Source organism: Coregonus lavaretus (assembly GCF_964263955.1).
Source record: "Coregonus lavaretus genome assembly, chromosome: 16".
NCBI lineage: Eukaryota > Metazoa > Chordata > Actinopteri > Salmoniformes > Salmonidae > Coregonus > Coregonus lavaretus.
The window spans coordinates 27,732,616-27,760,533 of NC_140003.1; the positions used below are offsets into that span (position 1 = coordinate 27,732,616).

Here is a 27,918-nt window from a genome sequence, read left to right on the forward strand (position 1 = left end):
TGACATGCATGCCACAAGTGTGGAGTTGAGACCTCTCAGATGAAACGTTGACTTGATGTTAGTTGCAAGTCACAAAATTGCAAATCAGCTGCAAATGTTACAAAGTTGCAAAGGGACATCCCCCACCACCACCCATCTACATACAAGCAGATGAAGCCATACATTCTAATCAGAGGTCAAACATAGATTGGAAGAAAATAACATTATTTATTGTTTATATATTCCATGACCATGGACACAATAAATAGAGAATAACCATTTGAGCATTTCATTGAGAGGAATGCATTGCCACAGTCACAGAGACCTGTACAAATCCAGATGTCATAGAGTAGGACTATTGATTTCAGCTTTCAGTTTGACTGCTTATATGTAATCTGTCTATAAGGCCTAGAATGAGACATTATTTCAGCCTGGTCCCAGATCTTTTTGTGCTGTTTTGCCAACTCCTATGGTCATTGTAATGAGTTGGCAAGACAGCACAAACAGATATTGGACCAGGATACTATGGTCTGTGATAGGACCAGCCATCCAGAGTTGTGGTGATCAGTTGAGTTGTAGGTGTGCCATCCTGTCTGGTTCGATAAAGGAAGACTGGTGGTAGCGGTCCCGAGAGGCAAAGTCCAGGTTTTCTTCTGTCAGCTGCCTAGTTTCCATGCCGACTCCTGACAGAGAGGGTGTCACGACCATCCGGTCCCGAGGATACTCACCGCTGAAGGACAGGACATTAGAATAGTTAGAATAGAATGTGCAGGCCCCATGGTCTGGGGTCTTGGCACATGTATGCAACCCGAAGACCGGAGTTCAATCCCTGTCTCCTCTTAAATAAAGCAAACATTACATAAATAGAATAGAATTAGAAAGCTGTCTGTTTATTCCAGTTTAATATATCAGTAACACATTAATATAAGTCTTCAGGTAGGATATGATGCTTCATAACTTCAATTAATAATTTCATTTATAATGTAGTTCCTGGTACTCATGACAAACAGTTTACTTAAAGCCTGCAGGTATGATGCTTTTATTACTTGTTATAAGCATGTACAACAAGCCTTTATAATGTCTTGGTGCTTAGTACTCATGACCAGTTCAACATAAAGTTAGTCCTGTGTAGCTCAGTTGGTAGAGCATGGCGTTTGCAACGCCAGGGTTGTGGGTTCGATTCCCACGGGGGGCCAGTATGAAAATGTATGCACTCACTAACTGTAAGTCACTCTGGATAAGAGCGTCTGCTAAATGACTAAAATGTAAAATGTAAATAAATGGCAGGCCTATTATATGACAGTTCTACAAACATACTGTACTACAGTGTGGCAAAGTCTTAAATGGCACACTATTTCATATATAGTGCACTACTTTTGACCAGGATCTTGTCCCAAATGGCACCCTATTCCCTAAACAGTGCACTACTTTGACCAGAGCCCTATGGGCCCTAATCAGAAGTAGTGCACTATATAGGGAATAGGGTGCTATTTGAGACAACTTTTTTTGTACTCCCTATATTCTGAACCCAGAAACAGTGGTAAACAGCTCCAGAGGGTGACTCTGTGCGTACTGTATCACAAGCAACCAGCTGACCTGGCCTTGTGTATGGAAAGATACTGTACAGTGTTTCAGTGCTCTCGGTTGTTGTTGCTGCTCCAAGCTGATATTGTACGAGCATTTCCTGAGTTCCTGAACATTTCCTTAACTTGGTTACCAAGACGTTGATTTCACTGCTTCTGTCTACTATATTTAATGATTATACTATATAAAGGTAGCGATTTGACGTAGATGCATTGAAGCGTAAGGCTCAACTTCTTCGCTGTTTTGGTCCCGTGGCTACCACGCTGTGAACAGCGTGAAGCGAACCTGTGCACATGCGCAGATACTGTTTTGTGACTGTGTGAGAGCGAAGTCTTGCATCTCGCTCATCTCAATATCTGCGGTGATGCTCTAGGCTGAGTCTACCTTTAAAGACAACGCTAAACATAATACACTAGAAAGCTGAATACATGATGAATGATGATCATTTTATACAAGTTTTTTTGATGCTGTATACCTTCCTAGGTTGCTCAGGGTTGTCCTAATCCATCTGAAAAAGCTGAAACGAGCTGCCACTCCTGTAAACACACAAAAAACAACATTGTAATAAATATGATACATCTACTACTAGCTGATATTATAAACCATATTTCAAAAACAAAACATCTAAGTTAGATGTATTCAATAAGCTAACGCTTGCCACTCCAGAATAAAAAACTATTCCTCTGATATACAGTAGGAGATCTTTGTGTGACCTGTAAAATATGAAAACCATTTCACTAACCATGACACCTGTGGCATGTGTGGTGTGCATGTGTGATCTTCAGTATGCCTCTGTCACAGTCTTGAGTTAGGGGAGCAAAGCAGGGAATTGTATGGAGGGGAGATTGTATATCACAGAGTTGCAGAATCCTCTACCTCAGCTATTCTAACTATCCTGCTGAACAGCTGTGTGGCTGAGAGACTGTAACTGAAGGCTTCAGCAGTGACTGACACACTTTCTTGTATTAGAAATGCACAGAGATGTGTGAATGTGACAGTTGTTGACATGGATGGATAGTCACCTATTGGAAGGCCAGGGCTTGCTTTTCCAATGTAGAGGAAGAGGACCAAGGCGACTATTATATTGGCCAAGGCATAGACCCACTGAATGACAAACATGATCAGGATGGAACATAATGCCTGCACAGGGGGGAAAAAACATTAGTAATCAAGAAAATACATTTAGATACAATAGGGCAGAACTGTTATACTGCATGTTTTACTGGCTTACTTACACCAATCAGTGCAATCCAGTGGTTGCAGAATTTGGCATAGAAGGAATCAGGCATCCGTTGGATTTCTGATCCCTGGTAGTCTGGTTTACAGTCAGAACCTGCCATAATATTTACAGAAATGAATGAAGTATAAACAACAGGCATTATAACAGAAAGGTAGACACAATCCAGACATTCAATAACCTATTTTACTATTACAACACTATGTAAATAGTGTACTCTATGAGGTGGGTAAATGGTTGCAAATTAAGTAGAGAATGTCGTAAAATGCCGACACACACAAACTCATGCATGCCCACGCACACAGGGAGTGATGAAGTTGACTGAATCAGAGCTGTGCACCATGTGCCCAATGGTACCACTTAATAAATGCCAAAAGTGAACTAAAATTCTAAGTCGAAGTACTCCTCACCAGTGTTTTCTCTCTGTGACCCTGGAGGGTCAAGCTCTATGGGGTTATGACCGGGAAGGGTCTTGTCCTGCCTCACTTCCTCAGGGTCAGGGCTGGGCTCTCCTGACCTTTCCTGGGGGGATACACACTCTCCTGGACCTGGGGGAGCCTGATCAACCCCTCCTTCTCCATCTTCATCTCCCTCACTAGGGAAGGCATTGCTTTTACGGTCTAGCCCAAAGCTGTCCATCAGTGTCTTCTTGCCGGGGGCTTTCACCCTCCTGATCCTGCCTCTCAGGCCTGGCATGGAGACCTTCTCTGTGGCATTGTCCTTTTCTGTCTCCTCCTGTTCACCACCATTGGGCAGGGGGAAGATCTGGTCCATATCCCTAGTAAACTCTAACAGGGTCCCCTTCCCTGGGCTCTCACCGTCCCCCTCTGTACCATAACCCTGGTGGATTGTGGGGGGAAAAGTATTGTTTTGTGATGTATTGTACTGACCTGAAAATGAATTTGCATCAATTTTGATTGACACTTGATTGAACTCAACATTTAACAGAATTTTGACAAATGTATTGACTTATGAAAAAACATAAAATAACCTGGTGGGTGGTGGTCATGAGGGGCTTGGAAGTATGGTTTGTGAAGGATGAGGCTCCAGTCCCAGGCCTCTTGGCAGGACCAACCCTCTTCTCTCTGGGCTGGAGGTTATAGGTCATCGCCACACTGAAGTAAGAGTAGTCAAAGTCAGCTTTGATTCAAGATGTCTTGGGTCTGGTTCCAGCACACATGTCCGCCCAATGCACACACACACACACCTGAAGTAGGAGTAGTCAATGAAGCTGTAGGTGAGCATGAAGTTGATGGTGACGATGGGGGCCAGGACGTTGACCTGTCCGATAAAGACGAAGGCCATGGTCAGCAGGCTAGTTAAGACTATGGCCGCCACCGGAGTCTTATTAGGACCTTTCTGTTGGAGACAGACAGAGCAGACAAAGAGAGAGCTAGAGCGAGAAAAAAAGAGGAAGATATGCTATGCTCTGCTGAGAAGCTCTAATTTCAACAAAAGAGCCAAACCGGTTGTTTAAAAAGGTTGCTGTGTTTTCAGACTAAGCCTGCTCTGACTAGAACTACAGCCAAGCTGCCTGAACCACCACTGGTACTCTCTCGCTCTCTCTCCCTTTCTGGCAGTGTTCCAGGCCAATCTGGGCCGGCCCGTCCGTCTCCCTTCCTGGGTTTGTTCTGAGGCTTTGATTCGGGGTGAGATGTCTAGGGCCTGGTTCCAGCAAACACGAACACACACACAGTACATGCCACTCTGTACTGAGGGGCGTGTGGTCCGAGGAGAGGAAGGGGGGTTCAGTGTGCTGTGTTTCATAAGGTACGACCAACCGTTAGGCTACACTCAGGCTGCATCTCAAATGGCACTCTATTCCTTAAATAGTGCACTACTTTTAACCAGAACCTATAGGGCTCTGGTCAAAAGTAGTGAACTATATAGGAAATGGGGTGACATTTGGGATGCTCCATCCGTTCTCTTTTTCTCTGTGAGGTTAGTTTACTCAACTGACCACTCTAAAATCAGGCCGTTCTCTCACCGTTTCCCATGGAACCCACCCGTCGTACTGGTATCACCCCCCACCTACTCGAGACAGACTATATTGTGTTTGATGGTTCTGATTTAGCCAAGAGAGAAAATGTTCAGTTCAAGTTGTGACAAACTGTTTATAGCAGCACAATGTGTTTTTTGGCTTAGGTTAGTTCTGTGGCACTGTTCACGTGAGAATGATTATCAGGAGCTGTATCAACAGTCTAAGAGTAGGAGTGCTGATCTAGGATCAGGTCCACCCAATCTATGTCACCTTATTCATTATGAACTAAAATCCTAGATCAGCACTCCTACTCTGAGATGCTTAATACATAGAGCCCCTGATCCATTTCTCTTAATTTTGGATTTATGGATCATCCACCATCCTGCCAGGCAAACCAACCCCTTGTCCCAGGAAGGCCAGGGCTGGGATGACCCTCTCCTGGGCGATGACCTGGAGGATCCTGGGTGCCCCGTACAGACCACCCATGCAGGAGGCCAGCGAGGAGATGTAGAGGCCCAGGAGAAACAAGAAACCCACCAAGGAGACCTGGGAAGTTGGAACAAACAAACAGAGGAGGAAAAGAGGCTAGAGTACGGTCCCATGATGACTACACGCAGCTAAGTTCTGCTCAACCAACCCCTTATGAAAATAGGTTAGAAGCAGGAATCAAAAGGAGGACATAATGTAGGTATTTTTGCAATTAGAACAATTTCATATACACATTTGGTAACACTTTACTAGTTAAAAGATGGCGCCGACAGACATGGCAGCTCTGCTTCTAGCTCCTAAGCAACTTTGTACAAGCATTTTGCTACACCCGCAATAACATCTGCTAAATATGTGTATGTGACCAATACAATTTGATTTGATTTACCTGCAGGCTTTAAATCAAGTGTTACCATGAGTAAACATTTTTTTGAAATCACAAATAAATCTGTTTGCAAAGAACTTGGTGTACAGCCTCATAGGGGATCTAGATACATTTTCTAACCTCTCTGGATTACAACCAAATTATGATAAATTTACTATATTACGTATTGGATCACTAAAAAATACAATTTTTACATTACCATGTAGTTTACCAATAAAATGGTCTGATAGTGATGTGGATATACTCAGAACACATATCCCAAATGAAATAAATGATCTCACTCCATTACATTTTAATAGAAAGTTAGCAAAAATAGATAAGATCTTGCTACCATTGAAAGGTAAATACCTGTACATTTGTGGAACAATCACCCTGATTAACTCTTTAGTATTATCCCAGTTTACCTATTTGCTTATGGTCTTGCCTACGCCTAGCAAACAGTTTTTTAAATTATATGAGAAAAAAATATTCAATTTTATTTGGAACGGCAAGCCAGACAAAATGAAATGGGCCTATTTATATAATGAATATGAATTCGGAGGACAGAAATTATTAAATATTAAAGCATTAGACCTATCACTAAAAGCTTCAGTCATACTTAAATCCGAACTGGTTCTCTAGCAAATCAGTAAGATTGTCTCACCCAATGTTCAAGAATGGCCTTTTTCCCTTTATTCAGATTACAACCTCTCACTTTCAGTTTGAAAAGGAAATCATCTCCCAAATATCACAATTTCTAAAACAAGCCATTGAAAATTGGTTGCAATTTCTATTTAATCCTCCAGAAACGAAAGAACAAATAATGCAACAAATATTGTGGTTAAACTCAAATATACTAATTGATAAAAAAACTTTATTTTTTGAAAGAATGTTTATAAAAGGTATAATCTTCGTAAATGATATCATCGGTAGGACTGGTGGAGTTATGTCGCACATGCAGCTAACAAAAAGATATGGAAATGTCTGCTCTACCTAAAATTACAACCAAATAATTGCAGCATTACCGCAAAAATGGAAGAGGAAAGTGGAAGGGGGAAAAAGTAAGGAACTTGTCTGTCGGCCCTGCATTAAAGAACATAATTGGTTAAAGAAAATTATACCAGTTTCAATCAAGGACCAAAGGATTGACAGCCGTCCCATATAGATTGCAAAATATTTGCGAAGAGATTTGACGTACCGATTCCATGGCATAGTGTTTATGAACTGATACGCAAAACGACGCCGGATTCAAAACGTAGAATTTTTCAATTTAAATTATTATACAAAATTCTTGCTACCAATAGAATGTTATTTATATGGGGGATACAATCCTCCCAGCTCTGCAGATTTTGCTGCGAAGAGACAGAATCATTAGATCATTTGTTTTGGTACTGTCCATTTGTAGCTTGTTTTTGGACACAGGTCCAGGAATGGCTAAAGGATTGCAATATTTACATGGAGCTAACTCTGCAGATAGCACTACTGGGTGATCTGAAAAGTCATACTCAATCGATCAATAATATAATAATACTTTTAGCAAAAATGTTTATTTTCAATTTACAATCTGTAGAAACAATGAGAATAGAAGGGTTCAGAACTTTTGTAAAACATCACAATACAGTTGAAAAATATATGGCAAATAGAAATCCAATATGGACGGTGTTAAGAGATAGATGGGTGGTGTTGAATGGAGTTAAAGGATGGGACTAATAACAACTAACAACTAATAACAACAAGATAACTAATGTAAAGCATACTGTGTCCATAATAAGTATATAGGTTATAGGTTGAGAGCTTTTGTGAAAGAGCACAGTTAGAAAGATATGGCATATAGAAGCAAACCGGATGGACTTCATGAAAATGATCAGAGAGGTTGAGGGTAGAGGAAGTTCAGGAGTAAAAACAAACAAAATATAATTATTGTAAAATTGACTGTGTCCATAAAATGTATATAGCATGTATAAGCTGGAAGTAGAGGCCTAAGCATTGTTCTTCACTAGTTTACTCCAATTAGGGAAGGGGTGGTGGGGTTGGAAAGTAATAAAGGGAAATATATTTTTAAAAAAAGGAGATGTATATACAGTGAGGGAAATAAGTATTTGACCCCTCTGCAAAACATGACTTAGTACTTGGTGGCAAAACCCTTGTTGGCAATCACAGAGGTCAGACGTTTCTTGTAGTTGGCCACCAGGTTTGCACACATCTCACGAGGGATTATGTTCCACTCCTTTTTGCAGATCTTCTCCAAGTCATTAAGGTTTCGAGGCTGACGTTTGGCAACTCAAACCTTCAGCTCCCTCCACAGATTTTCTATGGGATTAAGGTCTAAAGACTGGCTAGGCCACTCCAGGACCTTAATGTGCTTCTTCTTGAGCCACTCCTTTGTTGACTTGGCCGTGTGTTTTGGGTCATTGTCATGCTGGAATACCCATCCACCACCCATTTTCAATGCCCTGGCTGAGGGAAGGAGGTTCTCACCCAAGATTTGACGGTACATGGCCCTGTCCATCGTCCCGTTGATGCGGTGAAGTTGTCCTGTCCCCTTAGCAGAAAAACACCCCCAAAGCATAATGTTTCCACCTCCATGTTTGACGGTGGGGATGGTGTTCTTGGGGTCATAGGCAGCATTCCTCCTCCTCCAAACACAGTGAGTTGAGTTGATGCCAAAGAGCTCCATTTTGGTCTCATCTGACCACAACACTTTCACCCAGTTCTCCTCTAGGCAGCATTCCTCCTCCTCCAAACACGGTGAGTTGAGTTGATGCCAAAGAGCTCCATTTTGGTCTCATCTGACCACAACACTTTCACCCAGTTCTCCTCTGAATCATTCAGATGTTCATTGGCAAACTTCAGACGGGCCTGTATACAGTGGGGGAAAAAAGTATTTAGTCAGCCACCAATTGTGCAAGTTCTCCCACTTAAAAAGATGAGAGAGGCCTGTAATTTTCATCATAGGTACACGTCAACTATGACAGACAAAATGAGAAAAAGAAATCCAGAAAATCACATTGTAGGATTTTTAATGAATTTTGCGTGGAGCCCCAGATCGAGGGAGATTATCAGTGGTCTTGTATGTCTTCCATTTCCTAATAATTGCTCCCACAGTTGATTTCTTCAAACCAAGCTGCTTACCTATTGCAGATTCAGTCTTCCCAGCCTGGTGCAGGTCTACAATTTTGTTTCTGGTGTCCTTTGACAGCTCTTTGGTCTTGGCCATAGTGGAGTTTGGAGTGTGACTGTTTGAGGTTGTGGACAGGTGTCTTTTATACTGATAACAAGTTCAAACAGGTGCCATTAATACAGGTAACGAGTGGAGGACAGAGGAGCCTCTTAAAGAAGAAGTTACAGGTCTGTGAGAGCCAGAAATCTTGCTTGTTTGTAGGTGACCAAATACTTATTTTCCACCATAATTTGCAAATAAATTCATTAAAAATCCTACAATGTGATTTTCTGGATTTTTTTCCCTCATTTTGTCTGTCATAGTTGACGTGTACCTATGATGAAAATTACAGGCCTCTCTCATCTTTTTAAGTGGGAGAACTTGCACAATTGGTGGCTGACTAAATACTTTTTTCCCCCACTGTATGTGCTTTCTTGAGCAGGGGGACCTTGCGGGCGTTGCAGGATTTCAGTCCTTCACGGCATAGTGTGTTACCAATTGTTTTCTTGGTGACTATGGTCCCAGCTGCCTTGAGATCATTGACAAGATCCTCCCGTGTAGTTCTGGGCTGATTCCTCACCGTTCTCATGATCATTGCAACTCCACGAGGTTAGATCTTGCATGGAGCCCCAGGCCGAGGGAGATTGACAGTTCTTTTGTGTTTCTTCCATTTGCGAATAATCGGACCAACTGTTGTCACCTTCTCACCAAGCTGCTTGGCGATGGTCTTGTAGCCCATTCCAGCCTTGTGTAGGTCTACAATCTTGTCCCTGACATCCTTGGAGAGCTCTTTGGTCTTGGCCATGGTGGAGAGTTTGGAATCTGATTGATTGATTGCTTCTGTGGACAGGTGTCTTTTATACAGGTAACAAACTGAGATTAGAAGCACTCCCTTTAAGAGTGTGCTCCTAATCTCAGCTCGTTACCTGTATAAAAGACACCTGGGAGCCAGAAATCTTTCTGATTGAGAGGGGGTCAAATACTTATTTCCCTCATTAAAATGCAAATCAATTTATAACATTTTCGGCATGCGTTTTTCTGTATTTTTTTGTTGTTATTCTGTCTCTCACTGTTCAAATAAACCTACCATTAAAATTATAGACTGATCATTTCTTTGTCAGTGGGCAAACGTACAAAATCAGCAGGGGATCAAATACTTTTTTCCCTCACTGTATGTATGTGTATGTATTTATATGTATGTATGTGTATATGTTTGTGTATGTATATATATATATATATATATTTGCGAGAAAAAAAAACATATGGGGGATTGGAAGTGATGCAGACAATTACATTGATGGAAGTTACAATCTATCTGCAATTTTAAAGCTAATCTACCCCCTTAAAAAAAAACTTGGTGTACAAAATGTGTGTGCTGTATATTTGCGCTGAGCTCAATAGTATTTCTGCTGTACCATATGCTGTAGATAATGTGTACACATATGCAACAGATAGCCCATCCCTCTCAACCACCCGTACACCACCACCCACTAATCCAACCCCCCACCCCAGACAGCTGAGCTGCACCCCCTGTACAGTGTATCAACCCTAGCGCCCACACCCTCCCACCACCTCCCCCTGCTAGCTGGTGTAGGGACAGCTGTGACTGGGGAGAGTGTGGGGGTGGGGGGGTGGGAGGGTATTGACCTCAGCAGTACAACGTTTCTCTCATTTCGGTAATTACAATAATTAGCATAGAAGTTAGCAAGACAACATAAACAGATATGTGACCAGGCTACTTCATCACACTTATAATAACAGATTCCCATTATGCCTATCACACAGTTAGGATATAAGGGAACACACAGACAATTATTGTGTAGCCTATGTCTGTGTACATGTTCAAAATGTTGAAGAATGTGTAGGAAGTACTGTCATGACTTCCGCCGAGGCTGCCTCCCCTCCTTGTTCGGGCAGGTTTTAGCGTTCGTTGTCACCGGCTTACTAGCTGCTGCCGATCCATTTATCATCACTCCACTTGTCTTGTCTAATTAATCACACACACCTGGTCCTTATCCCCAATTAGTAATTGTATAAGTGTTCCCTCTGCTTCCTTGTCTGTGTGGGTGATTGTTTGTAGTGAGCTGTGTGTAGCTCGGTTGAGCTACCCTTACCTTGTTGTTGCCTGGGTAGATATTTCCCCTGTGCCTGAGTTTTGTTGTCACATGCTCGCGCAACTGTTTATCGATGGAATAAACTCTTTGGATGCGTATTACTCTCCTGCGCCTGACTCCTTCTATCACACACATCACACCTACAGTGAGGGAAAAAAGTATTTGATCCCCTGCTGATGTTGTACGTTTGCCCACTGACAAAGACATGATCAGTCTATAATTTTAATGGTAGGTTTATTTGAACAATGAGAGACAGAATAACAACTAAAAAATCCAGAAAAACGCATGTCAAAAATGTTATAAATTGATTTGCATTTTAATGAGGGAAATAAGTATTTGACCCCTCTGCAAAACATTACTTAGTACTTGGTGGCAAAACCCTTGTTGGCAATCACAGAGGTCAGACGTTTCTTGTAGTTGGCCACCAGGTTTGCACACATCTCAGGACGGATTTTGTCCCACTCCTCTTTGCAGATCTTCTCCAAGTCATTAAGGTTTCGAGGCCGACGTTTGGCAACTCGAACTTTCAGCTCCCTCCACAGATTTTCTATGGGATTAAGGTCTGGAGACTGGCTAGGCCACTCCAGGACCTTAATGTGCTTCTTCTTGAGCCACTCCTTTGTTGCCTTGGCCGTGTGTTTTGGGTCATTGTCATGCTGGAATACCCATCCACAACCCATTTTCAATGCCCTGGCTGAGGGAAGGAGGTTCTCACCCAAGATTTGACGGTACATGGCCCCGTCCATCGTCCCTTTGATGCGGTGAAGTAGTCCTGTCCCCTTAGCAGAAAAACACCCCCAAAGCATAATGTTTCCACCTCCATGTTTGACGGTGGGGATGGTGTTCTTGGGGTCATAGGCAGCATTCCTCCTCCTCCAAACACGGCGAGTTGAGTTGATGCCAAAGAGCTCGATTTTGATCTCATCTGACCACAACACTTTCACCCAGTTCTCCTCTGAATCATTCAGATGTTCATTGGCAAACTTCAGACTGCCCTGTATATGTGCTTTCTTGAGCAGGGGGAACTTGCGGGCGCTGCAGGATTTCAGTCCTTCACGGCGTAGTGTGTTACCAATTGTTTTCTTGGTGACTATGGTCCCAGCTACCTTGAGATCATTGACAAGATCCTCCCGTGTAGTTCTGGGCTGATTCCTCACCGTTCTCATGATCATTACAACTCCACGAGGTGAGATCTTGCATGGAGCCCCAGGCTGAGGGAGATTAACAGTTATTTTGTGTTTCTTCCATTTGCGAATAATCGCACCAACTGTTGTCACCTTCTCACCAAGCTGCTTGGCGATGGTCTTGTAGCCCATTCCAGCCTTGTGTAGGTCTACAATCTTGTCCCTGACATCCTTGGAGAGCTCTTTGGTCTTGGCCATGGTGGAAAGTTTGGAATCTGATTGATTGATTGTTTCTGTGGACAGGTGTCTTTTATACAGGTAACAAGCTGAGATTAGGAGCACTCCCTTTAAGAGTGTGCTCCTAATCTCAGCTCTTTACCTGTATAAAAGACACCTGGGAGCCAGAAATCTTTCTGATTGAGAGGGGGTCAAATACTTATTTCCCTCATTAAAATGCAAATCAATTTATAACATTTTTGACATGCGTTTTTCTGGATTGTGTTGTTGTTATTCTGTCTCTCACTGTTCAAATAAACCTACCATTAAAATTATAGACTGATCATTTCTTTGTCAGTGGGCAAACGTGCAAAATCAGCAGGGAATCAAATACCTTTTTCCCTCACTGTACATTGGACATGAATACTTCTGAACTTGATCATCAATAGGAAAGAGAGTAAGCTCTTCAAAAGGAAGTAGTCACTATGGTCACAATGAGGAAAGGAGGATGGACAGAGAGAGTTTACCTTTTCTGCTATTAAGAAGTCGAAGTGCAGTGCCTCTCTGGTGCAGATGGCTCCCAGCAGAAACACAAAGACCAGATACAGGAACCACCTGTAGTGGCCAACAATACCACCCCCAGTTTTTCATCAGTTAGATTGAAAATCACACATCTCACTATAAATAGGAAATTATGTCACAAGATCCTAAATGCTTCATGGCATGTTGGGAGTGGTGTGGGAATAAAGATAAAATGGTATAATGTTTTTCTAATCCCCAGCAAAAAAAAGGCTGAGGAACAAGTCCTGGAACACCTCAATGATATAAGTGTTGGTAGTAACAACAGACACGTACGAGGTACAGACGGCAGCCAGTGTTCCCACAGGGATGTTGTGTTCAGGTCTCTGCAGATCTGAGCTCATGTTGAAGCCTGCCATCACACCTACATACAAGACACAGGACAGGAGGATTGACTGTTATGATCACAGACAGATCAGAGCTCATGTTGAAGCCTGCCACCACACCGAAGCACCAGGGACAGGACTAGATCATTATTATATTATAACTATAACTATTATAATTATAACTATTATAACCACATTTATATAAATTGTCACTGTGGAAGCTCACACCTATGGCTAGAAAAGGGCATTGTTTATGACCATTGAACAGCAGGACACCTTACAGATGCATTTAAAGCATTGTTTATAGTCGGTCCTTTGAACCACTAGAATGTGACAGTGTTAGACCTAGAGCAGGGACTGTGCAATGACTGTGATATGTGATTTTGTAACTTACTTACTTACTTACTTACTTACTTAGTTGAATGCACAGACTGTATAAGTCACTCTGGATAAGAGTGTCTGCTAAATTACCAAAATGTAAACACGTAAGCAGCTGTAAACATGGCTATAGTAGTTCACCTGTAGCAGCGGGGAAGAACACTCCAAATACAGTGAAGAATCCTTCTCCTGTTGTGTAGTCTGGTAGAGCGTTCTTACGTAGCAGCTCCTGGGAGTACCCTACGAAGCCATGCTCTGAAACAACAAAACATCCACAAAGGCCAAGGTTTAACAGAGATTCAGCATAAAGTTAAGTCTCTTATTTGTGTGGATATCGTGATCATTAAGTTTTCATAATGCTCTTAGGCATTTTAACTCCTGCCCAATTCCATAACTTCTGGTAACATTTTACGGAAAACCTGCTGATTATTATTAAGGCTCATACATGCTCATTACATTTACATTTTACATTTGAGTCATTTAGCAGACGCTCTTATCCAGAGCGACTTACAGTTAGTGAGTGCATAATTTTTATTTTTTTCATACTGGCCCCCCGTGGGAATCGAACCCACAACCCTGGCGTTGCAAGCGCCATGCTCTACCAACTGAGTTACACAGGACCTCATAACAGGTTATAAAGCATCCTTACTGCAGGCTTTAAAGGGCAGGTTGCACAATATATTTTCACAAATCTAACAACATAGATTGATGATATTACATTTAAAACTGACTTTATGCAAAAGTTTATAAAAAAACACAATAATTATACACTTCCATTTTAGCAATTTGAATTACATTTATTGAAAACTCCAACAATACATTTAGGCTTTGACGTCAAGAAGGGAACGGCCTGGTGGTGGCGGCAGTGCACTACAACCACTGTTTATCGCTATGCATGTTTGGCCCGAAATGCGATAAGATAGGAAGAAAGTAGGGCCGCTTAGTGAGGATGCGGTGGGCAGACTGGGGCAGGGGAACCCCTGCCTGGTTCTTAAGTCACAGGCAGGGCTCACTGTCAAAAACGATTATGATGGCTACCAACATTAGAAGAGTGGATTGATTCACCATGAAGCTGAGGGAAATAAATGGTTCTGTGCCCACAGTCAATGAAGACTCCAAGTCCACTGACCGCACCGGTGTTACTACAGCACAACGGCGGGTGGCTTCGGTGATGGAGGTGAATCGTGTAAGTAGGTACTAAAGTGGCCAAAGAGTTGTCATGTTATGTCAAACTGGCCCACTCACATGAATCTAGAATGGTGTTTGGGGGTGGAATAAGCTAGCTAGATAGTAAGCAAGCAAGCTACAACCACCATTTTGCAGAAATAAATACCAATTGGATTAAATGTAATTGTTTTTTTAAAAGTCTTTATTTTTGCTGAACTGCCTGATCTTTATTGGCCGATATAACTTGCAAGATATCATGCTAGCCAATGTTTGTGTTAGCCATTATACTTGGATGTACTGCTGCTAGTAGTAGCACTCAGGTTAGCATGTGGCTAGCTATAGCTACCGTCGGCCAACAACAGCGTTCTAGCCAGTTTGGTTATAGTCGTTCAATGTCTACTATGATGGTAAAGGTTTATCTTGATTGTGTGTAACAGTACAAGAACTGCTGATGTGCTGATCTGTGTTTCAAGGCTGCTAGTGGTTAGCTAGTAGAGGTAAGCCAGGAGTGTAAAAGGGGCTATGCTAAAAACCTGTGAGCTGTATAAGTAAAAATATTTTTAACTGATACAGAATAAAGAAATCACAGGATATGGTCAGATGATAAGTTGGCTTTATTGAGAGTGCCGGTATGATGTGGGTCTTCACTGTCTTATGTGGACAGTGACTTCACTACTGCTCACGTAGCGCTCCTCTTTACGTCACATTTCCAAATGCTTTTCTGACATGATATTTAGTTGGAAGGATGAAAGAAAATCGGACTGTTTAACAGCAACCTGATTCTGCAGTCTAAGAGAGAGAGTGAGAGAGAAATAAAGAGAAAGAGAGAGAGTAATAGAGAAAGAGAGAGTAAGAGAGAGAGAGAGTGACCCTAGTCTTTTTTCCAGTGTTAGGTAAGACCAGGGCTGGGTTCAGGAACCAGTCTAACCCTAACTCTAACCCCCCAGGATCAAGACAGAAGTGTCTGCTCTGATCCTGACAGACAACTCCAGACCCTTAGAACCCTAACCATAACCCAGCCCCTTATGTAACTGTCCAGGAGGAGAGGAACCATATTCGCCCTGCCTAGATGCGTGCAATCAGGGGGCCAGGACCTAGTTTACAGTAACACTAGCCAAGTTAAACAGCACAGAGAGAGAGCTGGGCTGGGCGTGCTCACTCACAGACAACAACCCTCACACAGGCGCCCGACAAACATTTGCAAGAAAAGCACAGAGATAAACATTGTGCTGCTTTACCGTTGGGTGGACATGATTGATTTGTTCACACCACGTTATAAAATGTTACATGGGGCATGTGGAGTATGGATAGTTTAGATTTCAGCGCACATAGCTGGTCATGATATGCAGGGAGGACTGCAAGCAGTACAGCTATATAAGCAACTGTGGAGTAAATGGAAAGCCTACACAAACAGCCTACAAGCAATTAAAAAACAAGAAAATATAAAGAAATGTATTCAATGACCATTAATAAAAGCTTGTATGAATCAAGTTATTCAGCTGCAAGAAACTATTCCTGAAGTCTTTGTAATGGTTCATGTGGTTCCTCCCGAGGTTGAGGTACAGTAAGGCTGCATCCCAAATAGCACCCTATTCCCTATATAGTGCACTGCCTTTGACCAGGGCCCATAGGGTCAAAAGTAGTGCACTATATAGGGAATTGGGCGCCATTTGGGACAGAGCCATGTTCTGGTGGGGTTAAAAGGTTTAATCCAGAGGGTGAAATCTGAAGGACCCGCCTATGTAAGAACATCAAACACTTCCCTCATGGTTATCTTGCGATGGGAAAGAATTTGTTCTCTCAGAAGAATGACATGTTTATCCAAAAGGAAGTCGCCACCCTTTTCAGAAGCCCTGCTGGTTCCAAGTCCAAGAGGAAGAGCGAGAGAGAGAGAGAGCGAGAGAGAGAGGTAGGGTTTTAGGTTTTATTTATTCGCACCAAAGAAAAACAGTGAAAGAAAAAATAGTACAGATAGAAAACTGGTAAAAACTGTGTGCAGATGAGGTTGGAAACCTAAAAGGGCCTATATGAAAAATCACACCACAAAACCCAATATACAAATACGTTTTTTAAAAATCTGTTAAAACGAGCATACTAATTATAAATGTACATTCTATACTCAGTATACAAGAAAAAACATGCTTGATTATGTGTGTGCATGTGGGAGTTAGGCTACATGGAGGAGACTACTGGGTAGTTTGGTTCATCAGGCTGACCCCTAGTCTATGTTTGAAGTTATTGAGGGATGATGATGTTTTGGCAATGTGAAGATAGGAATTCCAGAGTATGGAACATCTGTATCTGATAGAGAATTGACTATGTGAGGTGCGGCAGTGGGGAGGGTGAAGGTTATCGCAGAGTCTTGTGATGTACGCATGGATTTGGGAATTAACCTAGAAGAATCCATTGAAAGGTTTAGGTAGGCTGTCTGGGAGGTATATGTATTTGTAGGCGCATAAGTGGAGTATATTAATGTTGTAGATAGACAATATATTGAGTTTCTTAAACAGAGGGGCAGTTGGAGCCAAGTAGTTAGAGGAGGTGGCTAGTCTTACAAATGTCTTCTGTGTGATGAGTAATTTGTATTAGAGAGAGGTGGGGGAGAGAGTGTAATAAAGAGAGAGTGAGAGACTAATAGAGAGAGAGAGTAAGAGAGAGAAACTAATATAGAGAGAGAGAGTAAGAGAGAGAGAGAGAGAGTAAGTAAGAGAGAGTAATAAAGAGAGAGAGAGTAAGAGAGAGAGAGAGAGCAACTAATATAGAGAGAGATAGAGAGTAAGTAAAAGAGAGTAATAGAGAGAGAGAGAGAGCAACTAATATAGAGAGAGAAAGAGAGAGAGAGAGCAACTAATATAGAGAGAGAGAGAGAGAGTAAGTAAGAGAGAGAGAGAGAAACTAATATAGAGAGACAGAGATAGAGAGTAAGAGAGAAAGTAAGAGAGAGAGTAATAGAGAGAGAGAGAAAGAGAAAGAGACACCTCATGTTCTCTCATTCTAACACTGCAGCAACACCACAGAACGAACCCAACACCGACCTCGCTTTTAGAAACTAAATATAATAACAAGGTCAAATTTCAAAATGAAACAACAATACCCACCAAATTCCTGTACATTACATGACCAACCGAGATCTCCCTCTATCCAAACAATGATAATGTAACTGAAGTACAACAGAACAGACAGGCCCAGGCAGGTTGTGTCCCAAACGGCACCTTATTCTCTATAGCCCCATAGGGCTCTTGTCAAAAGTAGTGCACCATGTAGGGAATAGGGTGCCATCTGGGACACAACCCCAGTGTCCACGAGCACCACACTTATACAGTGCCTTGCAAAAGTATTCATCCCCCTTGGCGTTTTTCCTATTTTGTTGCATTTCAACCTGTAATTGAAATTGATTTTTATTTTGGATTTCATGTAATGGACATACACAAAATAGTCCAAATTGGTGAAGTGAAATGAAAAAAATAACTTGTTTAAAAAGATTCTAAAAAAATAAATAACGGAAAAGTGGTGCGTAAATATGTATTCACCCCCTTTGCTATTAAGGCCCTAAATAAGATCTGGTGCAACCAATTACCTTCAGAAGTCACATAATTAGTTAAATAAAGTCCACCTGTGTGCAATCTTAGTGTCACATGATCTGTCACATGATCTCAGTATATATACACCTGTTCTGAAAGGCCCCAGCGTCTGCAACACCACTAAGCAAGGGGCACCACCAAGTAAGCGGCACCATGAAGACCAAGGAGCTCTCCAAACAGGTCAGGGACAAAGTTGTGCAGAAGTACAGATCAAAGTTGGGTTATAAAAAAATATCAGAAACTTTTAACATCCCACGGAGCACCATTAAATCCATTATTAAAAATTTAAAGAATATGGCACCACAACAAACCTGCCAAGAGAGGGCCGCCCACCAAAACTCACGGACCAGGCAAGGAGGGCATCAATCAGAGAGGCAACAAAGAGACCAAAGATAACCCTGAAGGAGCTGCAAAGCTCCACAGCGGAGATTGGAGTATCTGTCCATAGGACCACTTTAAGCTGTACACTTCACAGAGCTGGGCTTTACGGAAGAGTGGCCAGAAAAAAGCCATTGCTTAAAGAATAAAATAAGCAAACACGTTTGGTGTTCGCCAAAAGGCATGTGGGAGACTCCCCAAACTTTTGGAAGAAGGTACTCTGGCCATCAAGGATTACGCTATGTCTGGCGCAAACCCAACACCTCTCATCACCCCGAGAACACCATCCCCACAGTGAAGCATGGTGGTGGCAGCATCATGCTGTGGGGATGTTTTTAAATCGGCAGGGACTGGGAAACTGGTCAGAATTGAAGGAATGATGGATAGCGCTAAATACAGGGAAATTCTTGAGGGAAACCGGTTTCAGTCTTCCAGAGATTTGAGACTGGGACGGAGGTTCACCTTCCAGCAGGACAATGACCCTAAGCATACTGCTAAAGCAACACTCGAGTGGTTTAAGGGGAAACATTGAAATGTCTTGGAATGGCCTAGTCAAAGCCTAGACCTCAATCCAATTGAGAATCTGTGGTATGACTTAAAGATTGCTGTACACCAGCAGAACCCATCCAACTTGAAGGAGTTGGAGCAGTTTTGCCTTGAAGAATGGGCAAAAATCCAAGTGACTAGATGTGCCAAGTTTATAGAGACATACCCAAAGAGACTTGCAGCTGTAATTGCTGCAAAAGGTGGCTCTACAAAGTATTGACTTTGGGGGGGTGAATAGTTATGCACGCTCAAGTTCTGTTTTTTTGTCTTATTTCTTGTTTGTTTCACAATAAAAATTATTTTGCATCTTCAAAGTGGTAGGCATGTTGTGTAAATCAAATGATACAAACCCCCATAAAAAATCAATTTTAGTTCCCGGTTGTAAGGCAACTAAATAGGAAAAATGCCAAGGGGGGTGAATACTTTCGCAAGCCACTGTATAACATAATGGTATTAACACACACCAACTTCAACCGACACAGCTCTACCCACTTCTCTCATTCACCCACACTGACCAAAGGTTTAAAAAAATACAATTAAAAAAAGTATGCATGCGTGCTGACTGGAGAATGGTGACCATGACCATAGAGATCCTATAATTCACTTTTCTATTTATTTAGTTGGATTTGACCCACAACCAGGACAGTATTCATTGGGAGGAGTCCCTGATCCTCTGATTGGAGGACCCTTCATAATATCACAGGATGTGATGATTTGGCGCTTGGTCTCAAGAGCAGCTCTCTCAAATCTGGGTTCCGGCCTTTTCTTTTTGTCATTGTCCAAAAATGTGGGTGAGCCCGGTTAACACCCTACAACCAAAACAATGAAACACATTCTGGAACTTCCTGTATGTTCAATCTGGAAAAGAGTTCAAATTAAGATCAAGAGGGACAAGTGAAAGGGGGGTGGGGGGGATGAGTGCCAACACCTTTGGTTACAGGAAATATACCCTTAAATTCCACTGGTTAAATAAATGAACACATGCATGCATGATTCACAGACTCTATAACGTGAGGACAGAGGATAGTTATTATATTAGTTATGAAGAAGATGACTTTATCGTCCAGTGTACACACTACTGAGACTCCTGTATTTTTTCTACCCGAGAGTCAGACCACACTACTGAGACTACCCGAGAGTCAGACCACACTACTGAGACTACCCGAGAGTCAGACCACACTACTGCAGCCAGGAATTACTTGTCAGACTACATCATTAAACAGTTACATGAACAGGGGAAGGAAGTTAAGATCACTTCACAAATCAAAACGTGTTCTCTCTTTTAAAGGGTTAGATGTATTCCCATTTGACTCATATAATGAGTTTTCCCACACAGAGCACAGATCAGTATCAGGATAACGATGCAGAAATGTTAGAGATTTAGAAGATATTTAAAATGTATTTATATTTCACTCAAAGTTATGGCACTACTGGGAGTGGCATAGAGCTTCTGGATTCTCCCACGAGGAACTGTTTGTTAATCATTCCTTTACCTCTCAGACATCTATACCGCATTAGTTGTCCCGTGTAGCTCAGCTGGTAGAGCATGGCGTTTGCAGGGTTGTGGGTTCGATTCCCACGGGGGGCCAGTATGAATATGTATGCACTCACTAAAAACTGTAAGTCGCTCTGGATAAGAGCGTCTGCTAAAAAATAAAATAATAATAATTTAAAAAAAATTTAAGAGTACAGTCAGAGTCAGTTAGTTATCAAGACAGGTAGATGGGGTAAATAAAACTGTAACCATCTGGCTGTTGGTAGTGTAATAAGCAGTAACCAAACCTTTACTACAACATTTCCGTAACATAGACAACCTATCTAAATGACAAAATGTGTCATTCTTGAAACCTACAGTATTTGACACTTCAGTTTCAGAATTTAATCTACTTCATCCATGACCAGAAATACATAAATCTTGCCATAAAAGACAGCATTAACCATTGAGACCACCTTGACCCTATGGGGGGGGGGGGAATAAAAAAAAAAAAATGTATGCACTCACTAACTGTAAGTCGCTCTGGAAACGAGCGTCTGCTAAATGACTAAAATTTAAAAATTTTAATGACGACCAGCCCAACTGGCCTTCTACTCAAATCACCAGTCTGATAGTCTGATCTAAAGTGTTATCAAACTATAAACACATTTGCCTGGCACCTCCTTTTTAAAGGAGGTGCCAGCCAAAGCAGGCCGTACAGCCCCCAACCAAGGGTGTATCCGAAATGGCACCCTATCCCCTACAGAGTGCACTACTTTTGACCAAAGCTCTATTGGCCCTGGTCAAAAGTAGTGCAATATATATGGAATAGTTTGCCATTTCAGACGCAGTCCTAGTCTGCTAGACTGGAGGACAGGGTGGCTCCGTGCCAAATCATGAGATCGCCTCAAAACACAGCAGCAACTTATTGAGAAATGCCTGGGCAATCCACTGCATCAGTTTCACTAGGCCACAACCACGAGAAGTGATCCCTATGGCAGCTCTGGGGTGCATCCCAAATGGCACCCTTTTCCCATAGGGCCCTGGTCAAAAGTAGTGCACTATGCAGGGAATAGGTAGCCATTTGGGACGCAGACCTGGGCTCTGGGTTCTGACTGGGAAGGAGAGGATCATTAGGGATGAATGGTTTGGACTGTAAAGGAGAGGAGAGTCATGATGTTGAAGGGGTAAGGTTTAAGGTTTCAGCTTCCTGAACTAAACCAACCCCCATCACCACCACCACCAATTAGGTAGCGCACTTTGTGGTTTGTTGAGAGAAAGAAAGGAGAAATGCCCAGCTCCTACTGGAACACTGTGTGTTTGCATCCCAAATGGCACCCTATTCTCTTTTTTTTTTTTTGTGATAGCAAATCCATCAGGGACCCCCTCATAATCAGAACACAACTCGAGTGCAATAAAAATAGTCTACAAGGAGTTTTACTATGACGTCTGCAGATAACATTTACAAGGCCCGCCTCTTGGCATCAGAGTGAATTTTGTCATGGGGCAGAGTGATTTTTTGTTGTTGCAGCTTTAAAGCAGATTTCCTGCAATTTTACACATTTTGCCATGAGGCAGAGAGAAAACGTTTCAGTTTTAAAGCTTAAATTACAGTGCATTTATTTATAATTTTTTTATTGGTGGAGTACTGTGCATACCAATATCCCTGTGAGCCCCACAGGCCCATGTTGCCTAGCGTTAAGAACATAAATTGTAGATTAATATTATTAAAATGTATTGCACACTTCAAACTTATTCCACGGATCCCTTGGCCAAAAGTAATTTAATCTGTTAGTAATATTCATAAAAAAATAAATGCAAAAAAATGTAATAATAATAATAATAATAATAATAATCTGGCCGTGGACCCCCTGCATTAACTGCGGATCCCACTTTGAGAACCCCTGCCCTAATCAGTGCACTACTTTTGTCAAAAGTAGTGCACTACATAAGGAGTAGGGTGCCATTTGAAACGCAACCTGTGCTCTTCCCTTGGACTGGACAGGAAGTGGATAATCAGTGAGAACAGGAAGAGCAGGGATCAACTTCCTGTTGAAGGCCGGGGAAAGAAAAACAAATCTGGGTAAACCACACCCACCATATCCTCATCATGAAAAACCTTCTGGGTAAACATTACACAAGACTGAGTGCTGCCTGAGTCAATCAAACTTGCCTCATCACTGATTACCGCATGCATTCAATATTTCAGATCAATGCAGAAACAGAGTGCTCCTTTTTCTTTATTTTCCTGAATAGTCACCAGTTGAAGTGTCCTGGGGTAAGTCCCTCAGTCAAGCACCTGATTCCTTTTTTGTTCAAGCTGGGCTGAAGCGTGTGTGGGTACACCTTTTTTCTACAGTATGCATTATTTTTGTTCAAGCTGGGCTGAAGCGTGTGTGGGTACACCTTTTTGCATTATTTTTGTTCACAAGTTACTACATGCACGCACACACAGTCTGGAAACGTCAAACTGATGGGGAGCCTATAAGGTTCTCTACAACCAAAGAACATTTGTGATTTTATTTGACCAAGGGGAAGAACTAGGTATGTTTATATGCTACTGCTACTGCATAAGAGTATGACGAGTATGAAGTAAGAGGTGCAGTACATTTGCAACTAAGCTAGGGGGCTGAGAGAGGGCTTATGAACTCTGAAGTCTACAGTAAATGCAGTACAGAGAAAGCTTGTGGTTATCCTCCAGGCTATATTATGGCACAGTGACACCTACTGGACAAAATTGTTAATTGAACCTGTGATCTAACCAGTGGTTCTCAAACCTCTCCTCGGAGACCCCCAGCCATTCCATGTATTTGAACTATTCCAGAGCTAGCACACCTGATTTAACTAGTCAACGAATGATCAAGCCCTTGACTAGGTGAATCAGGTGAGCTAATTCAGGGCTACAACACAATTGTGAAACGTCTGGGGGTCCCCCAAGGAGAGGTTTGAGAACCACTTATCTAGGCTAAACAAGAACAACTCCTCACACCACCACTGTGCTACTCCTGGCACTCATGGCCCTTCTGTCAGTTCTACACACACACTTCTGTCAGTTCACTATACACTACAGTCCATGCGATTTTGTCAAGCAGAACACATCCGCAGGCCATGTTATGTACACACCTGGGTCGAGGTGGGAAAACGTCCCTATAACGAAGTCCAGCGTTGAGACAGCCAGCATGGCCAGTAGTATCAGCTGGAGACGGACGATCCATTTGACCCCGGCGAGGTTAATACCCAGAAGGCAGAGCAGGACAACTACAGACATCCCTCTAACGGCCCACTCACTCTGCAGGTTCAGGAGCTGGGCGATAGACTCCGAGAACCCTGTGATGTACATGGCTCCAGCCACACACTGTTGAAATCAAAACCCACGCAGAAGACATACATGAGACCTTTGTATGTAAACATATAGATTCATCTTTTTATTTATTTAGCTATATAATCTTTGTTTTAAAAGGTGAGTTGACTGAAGGTGAGTTCTCCTTTACCACAATGACCTGGCAAAGGGTTGCAGGGGGATGAAGGGGGAATGAAAACATATAGGCGCGCACACACACAAACATGCTGTTTCTCACCTGGCCGAAAACATACAGGAGCCCCACGGTCCCTCCTACTCTTCCTCCCAGGACAGTAGAGATCATGGAGTACACTCCACCACTACCGACCCCACAGCGCTCGCAGACGCCGATGCCTGACATCACTGTTACCAAGGCAACGATAACCACCACAGATACCAGGAGCATACCTAGCAACACACCTAGGTTCCCCTTACATCATCAAGAGAAAAAACAAAAAGAAAGTCATACAATATATGGAGCAGGTCCTAGATCAGTGTTTCTCATTCCAGTCCTAGGGTACGCCCAGGGTGTGCACATTTTTGATCTAGCCCAGCACTAACACTACTGATTCAACAAATCAATGAATCACCATGCCCTTGATTAGTTGAATCAGGTGTGTTATTGCTGGGATAGAACCAAAATGTGCACACCCTAGGGCAGAGTTACTCAAGTACTATTTCAGAAGGTCCAGTCACACAAATTTCCTAGGTGGCAAATGTCCGAATGGTTATTGTCATTCATCGGCATAGTAACAAACCCCCAACTCGCAACCCATGCAAACCCAAACTGTTCACACCCCTCTTCATGGCGGAGAGAACGTTTTCCAGGTTTAATGCTCATTCCCTACAATTCTACACATTTTGCCATGTTATGTATACATATAATACCAGGGGTCGAAGCCCGACAGTCCCCCCCCTCAACCAAAAACATGCGGTCCATATTGACCCCGCTCTGGGTCCAGATCCGGCCCCCGTGGTCCGCCTGTTGAGTATGGGGACCCCTAGGTGGTCACTTGGAATAAGATCATAAAGAAACACTAGTCTAGATCCCACCCTTAAAACTCTTGCCTACAGCTACCTGCCCTGGGACTACAGTTGAAAACTAGCTAGCTGGCCAAATCTGGTACATTTACATAAATGTTGATTTGTGTGCATCGTCCCTGTCAAATAAATGTATTGAATGAAATTAAATGAAACTCCAACTCACCACCAGCCACCCAGTGCGGAGGAACAACACCACACCAAAGATGTTGATCATACAGGTAGTAAAGACTCCATCCCATGTCCCAAACAAGACAGGCTCCCACACAAACAGTTTCACCCTCCACCATGGCTGAGCGAGATGCTGCGACCCCTGCAGATTAGAGTAGGCGACACTTTCAGATTTTTACCATTTTACATTTTAGTCCTTAGGCAGACACTCTTATCCAGAGTGACTTACAGAAGCAATTAGGGTTAAGTGCCTTGCTCAAGGGCACATCGACAGATTTTTCACCTAGTCTGCTCGGGGATTATAACCAGTGACCTTTCGGTTACTGGCACAACACTCTTAACCACTAAGCTACCTGCACAACTTTTATAGTCTGGTCCAGTGGCTATTTTAGCATGTAAATCTCGAAGGGGCAAAAAAAAATAAAAAATACACTAAACAATCAATTAATTGCACTATAACAGTGACAAATGGTGCCCTCAAACTGTTAGGGCCTACATAAAGCTGTGCCAACAGCAGAGCTTTCTTTTCAGCACCATAGTGTGAATCCTTACCACTGCTACACCTGGCTATCAGCACAGCCTGGTCTGGCAGCGAAACAGTTCATTCAGCCTCATTTACTGCCTTTAAAAAAAAACATGGCTGACTTGCTTAAACAAATGTGGTTTCTACTGACAATTGATATGTACAAACTGTCATAAGGGGACGACGAGCGGATAAGAGGGTAATCCGTAATTTCGATTAAGACATTAATGAGCGATCTAGGACAGACGTAGTCAATAACTATTTTTTCAGCACTTTTTAAATGTACAGCGACAGAATTCAGAACATGGGCCATTCTTACAGTATTCTCCCTGTACACCAAGTCAGAACCGTATGATAAATAAAGGGGTCATATAAGCAGACAATGAAAGCTCTTACAATATTCTATGGTTACATCTCTAAAACAGAATATAGGCTATATGTGCACCACCAAGTCAAAACAGTAGGCCAAGTTATGGGGGAAAGGGACCAAATTATTAGGGTGAGGCACATGGGCTACTAACAGTTTACTACACAACATACTTAGTATTAATTTCTTAGCTACAGTATATATATCTCCCTGGCATATTACATAATTAATGCAGCAGCATACAATACATTTTTTGAACTTAGAAAAAAAACAAGGTCGAATCGTGACGTCAGTGATCTTCAGGTCGGAGCTCTAGAAAGAGGCCCAAGTTCCCAACTTGGAATTCGGAGTTGGATGGCCGTTCAAAACGTATTTTCCCAGTCGGAGCTCGTCTTTTTCCACAAGTTCCCAGTTATCTTGAAGTCTGAGATATCCCAGTTCCGAGTTTCCAGTTGTTTTGAACGCGGCAGAAGTCATGCTGGATTGACAGCATGGCCAATGCATTCAACCTTTTCTGGCCTATGGTGTTGAATGTTTATCCTATTAAGCTTGGAAAAGAGACTCTTAAAACCAGACTTGGACCACTCACCCACTCCACTGAATATCAGGCTAGTGATTGATTTGCAACACTTGCAGTTAGCCACTGATTCCTTCCAAACCACTCATTGTTGAATTTGCGATTTCCAACTTGTTGTGTAATGTTTATGTCCAATGGCCGATGAGCACCGATATGTTATATCTATAATTTCTCATCATATGACAAGGATTGAAAAGGATTTGCCAGTAGATTGTCGACGTGATTCATGATGATGACTGCTTGTCTAGCTTGCTAGCTAAGATTTTGAAAGTATGATGTTGACATGATCAGTTCAATCAAAGCTACGGTGGATGTAACGTGATTTGACCTAATTTTATCTGTGGCCAATGACCTTGAGCCTTCTTGGATGGGCACTTCTAATGTAACTCTACGGCAGCACCCAAGGGGCTTGAATTTTCAAGCTCTTCCCATAGATTTTGCAGTGTCCCCATGAGTGACAGAACACTGAGCCAATCACGGTGCAACTAGAGAACATTACCAACCCCTACGCTCCGTATTGTCCGCTGGCTGCCCCACCACCACAGAAAGCACTGAGCTAGGCTGAAACACCTGCATTTTGGAGCTGCCTTACTCAAGAAAGCAAAAAAGAGACCATGTTTGAATGCGGCTTTATTAACTCAATTATTTCTACAATGTTTGCAAACTGATATGTGACACATGTTAATGCCAAAATAACATGCAAAACAGTTTTTAGCTAAACAGGTTGGGCTCAAAAGACCCCCACCTGCCCTGATTGACGGGTCGCCACTGGTCTGGTCCCAGATCTGTTTGTGCAGTCTTTCCCACTCCACGCCATAACAATGACCATGAGATTTAACAAGACAGCACAAACATATCTTGGACCAGGCTCCAACTGTGTCATCAAAGATGATTTCCTCATACCCTCAGGGCAGGCAACATTTGTGGCAACTTAACACCAACGCAACTGTTGGATTTCAGCAACGTCTTGACTTGTAATGATAACCTACCTGAGCGTCCTCATGGAACAGATCCTGGACAGGTGTGGTTTTACTGCCGCTGGCCCTTCTAGACTCCCTAGCCTTCAGAAGTTCTGTCACATCCTCCACATTAGACCTGTGGAGAGTCCGGCCGAATGGCAACGCTTCCATAACAACCGCTTTGACCAAACCTCTGCCTGCACGCACTCCAGTTTAGTACCCTGGAGTGGATGGATACATAAAGTACACCAGAGTTTAAAACCTTG

General features: G+C 42.5%; 1 protein-coding gene across 1 annotated transcript; it reads right to left on the reverse strand.

Annotated features, from left to right (window-relative positions):
- Positions 1–543: 543 nt before the first annotated feature.
- slc12a8 (solute carrier family 12 member 8) lies at positions 544–27,823 on the reverse strand (the record flags this gene model as incomplete). The annotated part of the gene is made up of 15 exons (XM_084179923.1): positions 544–709; positions 2,039–2,099; positions 2,586–2,703; positions 2,799–2,896; positions 3,211–3,640; positions 3,792–3,915; positions 4,008–4,159; positions 5,181–5,327; positions 12,773–12,860; positions 13,101–13,188; positions 13,670–13,783; positions 23,798–24,029; positions 24,253–24,444; positions 25,222–25,368; positions 27,683–27,823. 15 exons carry the CDS (start codon positions 27,821–27,823, stop codon positions 544–546), a joined length of 2,298 nt encoding a protein of 765 aa, XP_084036049.1.
- Between the last annotated feature and the right edge of the window lie 95 nt (positions 27,824–27,918).